This window comes from Colossoma macropomum, unplaced genomic scaffold (genome assembly GCF_904425465.1).
Source record: "Colossoma macropomum unplaced genomic scaffold, Colossoma_macropomum, whole genome shotgun sequence".
In the NCBI taxonomy this organism is placed as follows: domain Eukaryota; kingdom Metazoa; phylum Chordata; class Actinopteri; order Characiformes; family Serrasalmidae; genus Colossoma; species Colossoma macropomum.
Window position 1 is genome coordinate 3,570,342 of NW_023494796.1, and position 10,084 is coordinate 3,580,425.

Sequence of the window (10,084 nt, forward strand, 5' to 3'; positions counted from 1 at the left end):
ATGTGGTTTGGAATGGTAGGATTAAGGATGCGCAATGATATCATATCAGTATCGGTAGATTATTGTCAAAGAAAATGCATCAGCTTTAAGGTTGGGGGCTTTTTTATACCTTCATACTTTCCAAATATCACTGTGGTTTTTGTGGAATTATAACCAAAAGTTTAGCTCATTTCTATGTTCACCAAATAAGTGAGCACGAAATTTCAAGCCATCATTCAGTATGTCTATATAAACAGTGCTGCTAACTAGGAGAGAGGAGCTGGGTAGCACCAGTTTAGCTAGCATGATAACCATTATGCTCACCACATTCTGGCTAAAGCACTGACACATGATGATTCAAATCTGAGGGAGTGAAATCGAGCAACTGGCGCTGAAGAGATAGAAATGTGAAATTAAACCTGTTCCACGGTGTTTGGATCCATAGCCTGATCGGCTAACTTAGCATTAGCTTAGCGACAGACCCTGAACAGCGCCACACACCACAGTACAGCCTTGATTCTGACTTAACTGCTACTCTGCTGACAAAAGCTGATGAAAAATGTTGACTGAGAGAGCAGAAAACGAGTGACTGGGTTGGAGTGAAAGCTAAAGTTTTGGCTAAGCTAACAAGAGCTTTGTCGGAAGGCCAAACATTCCACACACAACAGCACAGGCTTGGTTCCAGCTATCTGATGCTATCGTGCTTAGTTTTTGGAGGTTTTTCCTGGCGCTGGTTTTTGTGTTCTGTGTTTATTTGGTTTTTCAGATGTGGAATGGAAATTTGACACCTCTTAATTTTGAAATACGGGCATCATTTTTAAATACTGTGGTATATCTTATTACCGTTATACCACCCAACCCTAATCAGCATTGGACTGATGTTTCATTTGGCCAAAAATAAAATTAACCATATTGTCTGTATTCCACTACTTTGTGTATTTAGTGTATTTTTTAAAGTGATTCTGAAATGTACCAAAAAAGTCAAATCATGGCAAAATTTTGAGCATTGAATCATTTCTTAAAGAATCATACTTTAATCAAATTCATGCCAGTATATTTACACCTCTTTGTCTCATTTTCTTTGTTAGTTTGCAGTAACTTGACATATTAAAAAGAAAGCTGTTTAGTTTTCTTTGTAAAAAATGCTAAACTGAAGGTACTACTGACAAAAGTATTACATTGGAAAAAATGTATCGGTATAATTCGTGTTTGGGATGTTCAGGGCTCTTTTTAATATCTTCATGAAACTCTCCTTTAATATAACATTATCTAACCCATCATCTAACCAATTAGAACTGCTGAAAAATGTTGATGTCAAATAGTTTATACATAATATTTAATATAATAATGAAAAATCACAACACCTCAATGTTGTCGCCAAGAACTGCAGCTTCTAAAGGTGAGTAAAGGAAATTTACAGAGAGAGCGGTAAGAGTGGTTTGGCTGGAGGGCAGGGTGTTCAACAGGAAAGATGGTGTTTGTATGAAGTCATCCTCTTTCCAGCTGTGGTGAGAGGGCTGTGTTGAAAGGGCTGTATTGGAGGGTTGAGTTGAGATGGTTGTGGTGAGAAAGCTGTGTTCAGACACGTGTTAGGAGAGCTGTGTGGAGAGAACTGTGGTGAAAAGGCTGTGTTGAGAAGGCTGAGTTATGCCAGCTTCTTTGGAGAGTTGTGGTAAGAAGACTGTGTTGAGATGGCTGTGATGAGAAGGATCTGTTAAGAGGGCTGTGTTGGGGAGTTGTGTTGAGAGGGCTGTGTTGGGGCGTTGTGTAGAGACACTGTGTTGAGACGGCTGTGTAGAGAGGGCTGTGTTGGGGAGTTGTGTTGAGAGGGCTGTGTTGGAGGGCTGTGTTGGGGAGTTGTGTAGAGACGCTGTGTTGAGACGGCTGTTTTGAGAGAGCTGTGTTGGTGACGTTGTGTTGGAGGGCTGTGTTGGAGAGTTATGTTGAGATGGCTGTGTTGAAAGGGCTGTGTTAAGAGCACTGTGTTGGACAGTTGTGTTGAGACGGCTGTGTTGAGACGGCTGTGTTGAGACAGCTGTGTTGAGATAGCTGTGTTGAGAGGGCGGTGTTGAGAGGGCTGTGTTGAGATGGCTGTGTTGGAGAGTTGTATTGAGAGGGCTGTGTTGAGACGGGTGTGTTGAGAGAGCTCTGTTGTAGAGCTGTGTTGAGAGGGCTATGTTGAGATGGCTGTGTTGAGACGGCTGTGTAGAGAGGGCTGTGTTGGAGAGTTGTATTGAGAGGGCTGTGTTGAGATGGCTGTGTTGAGACGGCTGTGTAGAAAGGGCTGTGTTGGAGAGTTGTAGTGAGAGGGCTATGTTGAGATGGCTGCGTTGAGACGGCTGTGTTGAGATGGCTGTGTTGGAGAGTTGTGTTGAGATGGCTGTGTTGAGAGGGCTGTGTTGGAGAGTTGTGTTGAGATGGCTGTGTTGAGAGGGCTGTGTTGGAGAGTTGTATTGAGAGGGCTGTGTTTAGAGGGCTGTGTTGAGATGGCTGTGTTGGAGAGTTGTATTGAGACGGCTGTGTTGAGATGGCTGTGTTGAGAGGGCTGTGTTGGAGAGTTGTATTGAGAGGGCTGTGTTGAGATGGCTGTGTTGAGAGGGCTGTGTTGGAGAGTTGTATTGAGAGGGCTGTGTTGAGATGGCTGTGTTGGAGAGTTGTATTGAGAAGGCTGCATTGAGAGGGCTGTGTTTAGAGGGCTGTGTTTAGAGGGCTGTGTTTAGATGGCTGTGTTGGAGAGTTGTATTGAGAGGGCTGCATTGAGAGGGCTGTGTTTAGAGGGCTGTGTTGAGATGGCTGTGTCGAGATGGCTGTGTTGGAGAGTTGTATTGAGAAGGCTGTGTTGAGACGGCTGTTTTGTAGGGCTTTCTGTCTTTCTTTAATTCTTCCCTTTCTCTTTCTTCCCTTCTACCCTTCTCTCTCGTTCTCTCGCCTTCTTCCCGTCCTTTTTTAACTTTCCCGACATAAATTTATTTCTGTCACTCATTCCTCTTCGCCCTTTCCTCTTGCATGCTAATGTTCTCCCTTTCCCTCCCTCTCTTTCTGTCTCTCTGTTTTACACATACACTCTCAGGCTCTCTCGTCCCTTGCTAGTTTTTCTCCAGCTCATTGCCATTCCCCTCTGTCAAGCATTGACATGAAGGACTCAATAACTTCAAGCATATTGTAGCGCTGATATATGGGCCACCTTACACTCCACTAGCCCTGCCTTGCCTCGGGCGAGTGTAAGCAAACTCTCTGCTTTTCTTCTCTCTCTTCCCATATTAGCACCTGGAGCTAATCGGCTAGCCCTCAGCTAGCCTATAACAATGATAGATGAGCACGTGAGTGATAGCAGAGCTCGTGAAAACGAGAAGACAGTGGCGTGTTTTTTTCTCTCGTTCACTCCCTCTCTGTCTATCTTTTTCCTTCCCCCGAGGTGAAATCAAGTCTTGCGGTTAGCGAGCTGCGGAGCAGGTCATTGAGTTACGGAGCTCAGGAGCACAAAAGAGTCAGGAATACATTCGAACAGGAGCCGGGGCAAAAGCTGGATTGTTCCGGAACAAAAGCAAGAGTGTTATAGCTCCCAAACGTGATATACAGTGATACAGCTAGACTCTTTCCATGGTATAGGTCAGAAAACACCTGAGGTGTGTCTCAAATCAACCTCCTGTGTAGTATTTTGTAAACTAGATGGGGATTCAGCAAGTTTGTTGGGGTTTCCCAATGTCGAAATTACCCAGGGCACTGCAGCATTAGTGCTAATGACACCCCACAGAGCAACAAATGTAGATGGGCAACATCAGCACTAACTGGTCTAGAGTATCTCACAATGCACTGTAAGCCAACAAAGCATTTAATGCAAGATAGGCACAAATGGATTAACACCAGCGCTAAATATGTCAATGTATGAGTGTGACATCAGCACAGTATTGTTTGTTTAAAGTGCATTCTCAATTTTAGTGTTTTTAACTGTTGAAATATAATATGCTGTTATTATATATATAATATAATATAATGTAATATAACATTTCATTAACTGTTTGGTTAGACACTCATAGTGGTCCAGTAAATCTAGTCCCTTGATAGCCTCATCAGGTCGCTTGGTCACTTACTTTTGTTCTGTAAACAGTAATTCGAATATACTGGGAGCTGGGATTCCATTTGGGACACAATCCTGGACTTTCCTAGGCAAAGTTCTGGCATTTTCTCTCCTCTCATATTAGCACCTGAAGCTAATCGGCTAGCCCTCAGCTATCCTGGACTTTCCTAGGCAAAGTTCTAGAATTCTGAGCTACCACCCTAGTTCTAGAACCCTCCATTGATCCTTGGAAGTTCTAGAATCTCTGAATCCTCAGTTTATCCTAGTTCAGGAATGTCTTAACCCTTGAATGGCAAATGTTCTAGAATTCTCCGTTCACTTTTGAAATTTGAAAAGAAATTTGAAGAGAATTGGAATTGCAAGACGCTTCCAGTTCTAGAATTCCTGAATCCCTAAATGGCACAGAATGGCCCGACTACTAGACAAATCCCTAGAAACATTTAGTTCAGCTGTGAAATTAGGAAATTTCAGCCAATTTCTAGAACCTTTTGTTCACCCTTCCAGTTGTAGAATTGGTCCTGAATTCTCAGTGAAGGGGGTCTTCCAGGCGGCTTCCACTGCATTAGGTTGGGAATACCGGGGGGTAGGTAGGTGGGTGGCAGGCGGAAGTGTTCTAGACTGTCAGTCGTGGCCAGGTCCCTGTACACTTTGACTGGGGGGTGCCTCCGTCCGGCTCCGTCTGCTCTTATTCAATAGCACCCACGCCCTGCTCTGTGGCAGTGAGATCACCAGGTTATTACAGATAGTGGTACCTTTAGGCAGTTCAGGCCAGGTCAGTCTTAATTACCTGCAAATACAATAAGATAATATAATTTGTTTTACTGAACCGTCCTGTTAAAGTTATACCACAGTTTGCTTTGAAGGGGCGAGTACAAAGGCAGCTCAAAGTCCATCCCACTCCCTTTTCTCTCTCTCTCTGTCTCTTTCCCTCTGTCTCTCGCCCGTCTCCAGTATGTATTCCACCAGTGTGCCAGGTTACTGTTTGCTTTTGGCCGGTCTCTTCGCCCCTCCCCATTCCTGGATTGCTGTGAGACAGAGAGAGCAGGAGGTTTGAATAGGCCCTGTTGACACAGCTGAGGATCGTCCGCCCCACACGGCCTTCAGCTTAAAGAATTAAACGAGCCCTTTAAAGGAACAGTTTGGCGGAACTTTTGGCAAATTTACAGTTTTCACCCTCAACACAGATGTAGCTCATCAGCTGAGACGTGTTCAGTGTCTGAAGTTTGCTTCTTTAGTTTCGCACCGGAGCTACGAGACTAATGTAATGGAACAAGTACAAGTAATGGAAGCTAATGCTAAAGCTAACTGCACTCGCCTTAAACTGTGTTGAGCAGCTCAGTAATCTCAAATAGACTTGCTCGTGTGGTTTCTGGCACTGTAGGACTTACTGTTATTAGGCTTGGGCGATAATGTAAATTTAGACAAACGATTATCGCCTCCAGAATTATCGCGATAAACGATATTGCCGTGTTAAAAATAAATTGACGAAGAAAACCCGAGTGAGCGGGCCTTTCAGTCACGTGATCATTTTATTCCAGCCTGTGTAAGTGAACTGCTGCAACTCAGTGGAACAGCAAAGGAGAATTATAGCAATGAATCTTAATCCTGGAAAACACAGTTATGTTAGAAGAGATAATAATAATTATTCTTAATATTATTATGATTATAGTCTTTAACAACCTAGATTGTTTCATACACAATTAACAGTATGATACAGCTCAGGCGCCGCTGTCTGCTGAAGTATTTACGGCTTGGCAGCTCTTACTGTGGATTCAAGGTCTGTACTGCCACCTTTGATGATGATCAGTTTTCTGCATAGACAGAATGTAAACCGAAATATTGCCAAACGGGCGCGGTAACACCCTTCTTCTGTACAAGCTCATCCATTTTTCACCGTATAGGAAGACGGTCACATGTAGCGGAGTGTTTCATTTGCATATACCCAGCATTCTTTATCAGACTGAAACGCTACATTCTAATCTTTACAAGCGACGTTTTAAAAACGTATATTTGTAGTTAATTAGTTATGTTTGCGTGGTCTGTACTTAAATGCCGTCTTTTCTGTTATAACTTAATTCTAAAATTTTAACCTACCATAGATTAGAATGCATGTACAAAGTCAATGGTTAAATACAAAGAATGCCAAAAAAAGAAAAAGTCACATGGCAAGGGTACATAATAACAAATAAAACGCTAATTTACTTCATATCATCACTGGTTGGAATTATTGCAATGTTTGATAATATCCTTTATCGCCCCAAGGCTTATTGTTATCTTTAAAAATGAACAAAAGTATGTTAGCATAGCTAAAATCGGTTGCAGCACACATTACGAAGTGTGAATTTTATTTGTAATTTAGCAAAATTCATTGTTTACAGTGTGTCATCCAGGATGAGACGGTCTGTATGAGATTATGAACCAGTTTGACACAGTTTGAGACAGTTTTGTGATGATTTCCACGCATAGTTATCATTTATTGTTACCTCAGCGAGCTCTGTAGACGGTGATAATTCTGACTGTTGTTTTACGAATGAAGAGATGGAAGCGAAAGAGCGTATAAGCTAATGCTGTTAGCTGCATAGTTAGCATGTAATGCTACTTCTGATAGCTCTTAAAATAAATAGAGCCATCAAAGCGTCAACTAACCATGCTGGTCTACATTCTGGTAAACTTAGTGGTCAACTTGGTGACCTTATTCTGACCTGGCTGTTGGCTAAACTGTGAATGTTTGCGCCCACCTAAATGAACCAGCGTCACTTGGAGCTGGACTCTTACGGTGTTACTGCATTTTGTTGGACGAAGGTTGTTTTCATAATTCATATCATTTGCATAATTTTAGGTTTGCATTGTGCACAGTGCTAATTGTTAATTAGCTTCTATTCCTCGTTAGCTACATTAGCCTCATAGCTCCAATGCAAAACTAAAGAAGCAAAGTTTGGACGCCATGGCCGGGTTAAGTAAACCGGGAACGCTATGTGGGTTCGATATTTTATCCGGCTGTTCCTTTAACCTCTTATTCTCCAGGGTATATTTTGGTTTGTCCACCTGAATTTACATGACCAAATCGCAAGGCAAATTATTCAGTAACTGCATGAAATAAATGTACATTTTTATTTTATTTATTAATTTATTTTTTGTAAAAGCTCTCCACAAATTAACAGAACATGTTTTATGATACACATATTGCTATATGCTTATAATTTACTGCTGAAAGGCAAAAATCTTAGACGCTCTTTGTGTTATTTTATAAATATAATTTTTACAGAGCAGATCACTGAAGAGACGCCATCTGTTTATAGTTTATAGCCCAGATTTGTGGAAAAATGGGTCGACTTTCAGTAGACGAAAAAAAAAGTGAGTTCAGCTTCTTTTATTATAAGGGTTTAAAATTACATCACCCATCTATTTGACTGGAAAGAAGACAGTTACAGCTCTCACACGACCCCCACCTTTAGAATGTAGCTTATGAAATATGAAAGTTATGAAGAATATGACGAACTCCTCTCAAGGAGGTTAAACGTGTTGTAGCCAGAGTTCAACTGCGGCTTTCAGGAAAACATAAATCTTCCAGACTGTGTTTTTTAAAAATAGTACAGAAATGCAAAACACTGTAAATGTAAAGCACCATGTCTTCGCTGCGCCGAGGCTTGTTTTTTTGTGGTTCCGTTCACCTGATAAAGAACAAAAGTGCTTGTTATCGAATTAAAAGAAAAAACCTGTCTGCTTAGCGAAGGGCTGCTGCTTTCAGGTTGAATCATGAGCATGGTTTTTTCTTCCCTCTCCTTCTGTGCAGTGTTTGTGCCACGATTTGAGCGCTTTTTATCAGAGATAGGCTTTTACAGTGAAGGCGTGGATGAATTTGTGGAAGAAATAGTTGGAAACAGTACAAAAATGTGCATCATTTCCTCCTTTAGGCTCAAATATGTCTGCTACTGATGTTTTTAGCTATGCTAATGTATTTGTCCTCATGTTTACACATAACGTTGTCATCCAGTGTCCAATTCGACATGGACTGAGGGAAGTCTGCGATGGTTTAGGCATGCAGTTAGCACAAAGCTAACTGATGCTAGTAGTCTTCCATTAATTGTTGACACTGTTAGCCTCATAGCTCCAAAGAAACAAACTTCGGAAGGCAAATATTTCGGCTGATCAGCTGGACATTTGATTTTTTTTGCTAAACTATAACTTTAATCGAGTGTTGACCGAGAGTAAATACAGGAACGCAGCGCTAACCTATCATACCGTGTCTGTTCCAGGTGTGATTCGGACCCTGGAGCTCCTGGACCACGAGACGGTGCCGCACTACTGGCTGACGGTCTACGCCACCGACCGCGGCGTGGTGCCCCTCTCCGCCTTCGTGGAGGTCTACATCGAGGTGCAGGACGTAAACGACAACGCCCCGCAGACCTCCGAGCCCGTCTACTACCCGTCCGTCATGGAGAACTCTCCCAAAGACGTCTCCATCATCCAGATCGAGGCCTTCGACCCGGACACCAAGTCCAGCGACAAGCTCGCCTACAAAATCACCAGCGGCAACCCCCAGGGCTTCTTCACCATCAACCCCAAGACTGGTGAGTGCAGCTGGGAGTCGTTTTCACCATAAGCCTTTAGGCTCTTTAGCTCCTAGCATAAATGCTAATTAGCTCCCTAGCTGGCTAATGTTACCTTAACAAGCTCTTCTGACGTGAGAGTTCTGGTTTGGCGCAAACGTTGATTCGTAAATGGAACAGTGCTAGCATACATGCTAGTGTTGTTAGCCTCATAGGTAGCTAATGTTACCTCAGCGAGCTCTGTGGACGGTGATAATTCTGGTTGTTGATGCAACTGTTAATGTACAAATGAATAGATGGAAATAACAGAGTACTAGCATATAAGCTAATGTTGTTAGCTGCATAGATTATGAACCAATCTGACACAGTTTGAGACAATTTTGTAATGATTTTCATGCATAGTTAGCGTTTAATGTTACTTTTGATGTGACGCAAACGTTGATTCATGAATGGAACAGTGCTAGCATACATGCTAGTGTTGTTAGCCTCATAGCTAATGTTACCTCAGCGAGCTCTGTAGACGGTGATAATTCTGGCTGTTGACACAACTGTGAAAGAGCGTATAAGCTAAGCATGTAGCATGTAATGCTACTTCTGATAGCTAAGTAAGTAAGTAAAGTTTATTTATATAGCGCTTTTTACAACAGGTGTTGTCACAAAGCAGCTTTACAAGGAAATCAGCATTACAGAAAGAAATCTGGGTCCGAGCCCCCATGAGCGCCGCCAGTGGCGACATAAATAGAGCCATCAAAGCGTCAACCAACCATTCTGGTCTACATTCTGGTAAACTTAGTGGTCAACTTGGTGACCTTATTCTGACCTGGCTGTTGTGTCGGTTGGCTAAACTGTGAATGTTTGTGACCGTTAGAGAGAGAATTTCCCACCAGCGTCACTCGGAGCTGGACTCTTACAGTGTTACTGCATTTTGTTGGTGGAAGTTTGTTTTCGTAATTCATATCATTTCCAAAAGTAAAGAAGATCTTCGTCACGTGATCCTGAAAGCGTGTGGTTTCTGCTCAGAGACTGGTGGAAAGTGGGACTCGTTTTCAGTCTTTTCTTTGGAAGAACGGTTGACTGTGGTTCAGAGTGTCAGCACTGAGCAAGAAGAGCATTTAGTCATCGTGGTCCGTATCAGCAGCGTGAGCGTTTTCGACGACGAGACCCTTTAATTTGCAGAGCACAGTGATCATTAGCCGCGCGGGCCGAATCGTTTAGGTGTATTCCTGAAAATGTGGGGTTGCGACGCGACCCTGAGTTTGTGTGCTTCGTTTCGCTCCCGTCAGCTGCGGCTTTGACCCGACCACGATCTGACCTGCAGTCTGTGGCCCTTTTCGTCCTGCCGGTTTGTTCTGCTTCAGCACAGCACAAGCCGGTCTCCACTTACTCGGCCCACGTCTGCCTTTCAGCCGCTGAGCACGTACAGAGGAAGGGAGACGGAGCGAGAGAGCGCAGGGCACGCTGGAACGATCCGCTGGGA

General features: G+C 43.0%; 1 protein-coding gene across 3 annotated transcripts in view; it reads left to right on the top strand.

The window, feature by feature from the left end:
• The window catches only part of fat1a (FAT atypical cadherin 1a), a 146,855-nt gene that overhangs the window by 23,208 nt on the left and 113,563 nt on the right, over positions 1-10,084 (top strand). For all 3 annotated transcript variants that reach the window (XM_036583633.1, XM_036583631.1, XM_036583632.1), the window contains exon 3: positions 8,314-8,628. In XM_036583633.1, the coding sequence (XP_036439526.1) occupies positions 8,314-8,628 (315 nt within the window). The remainder of the gene's footprint in view (positions 1-8,313; positions 8,629-10,084) is intronic.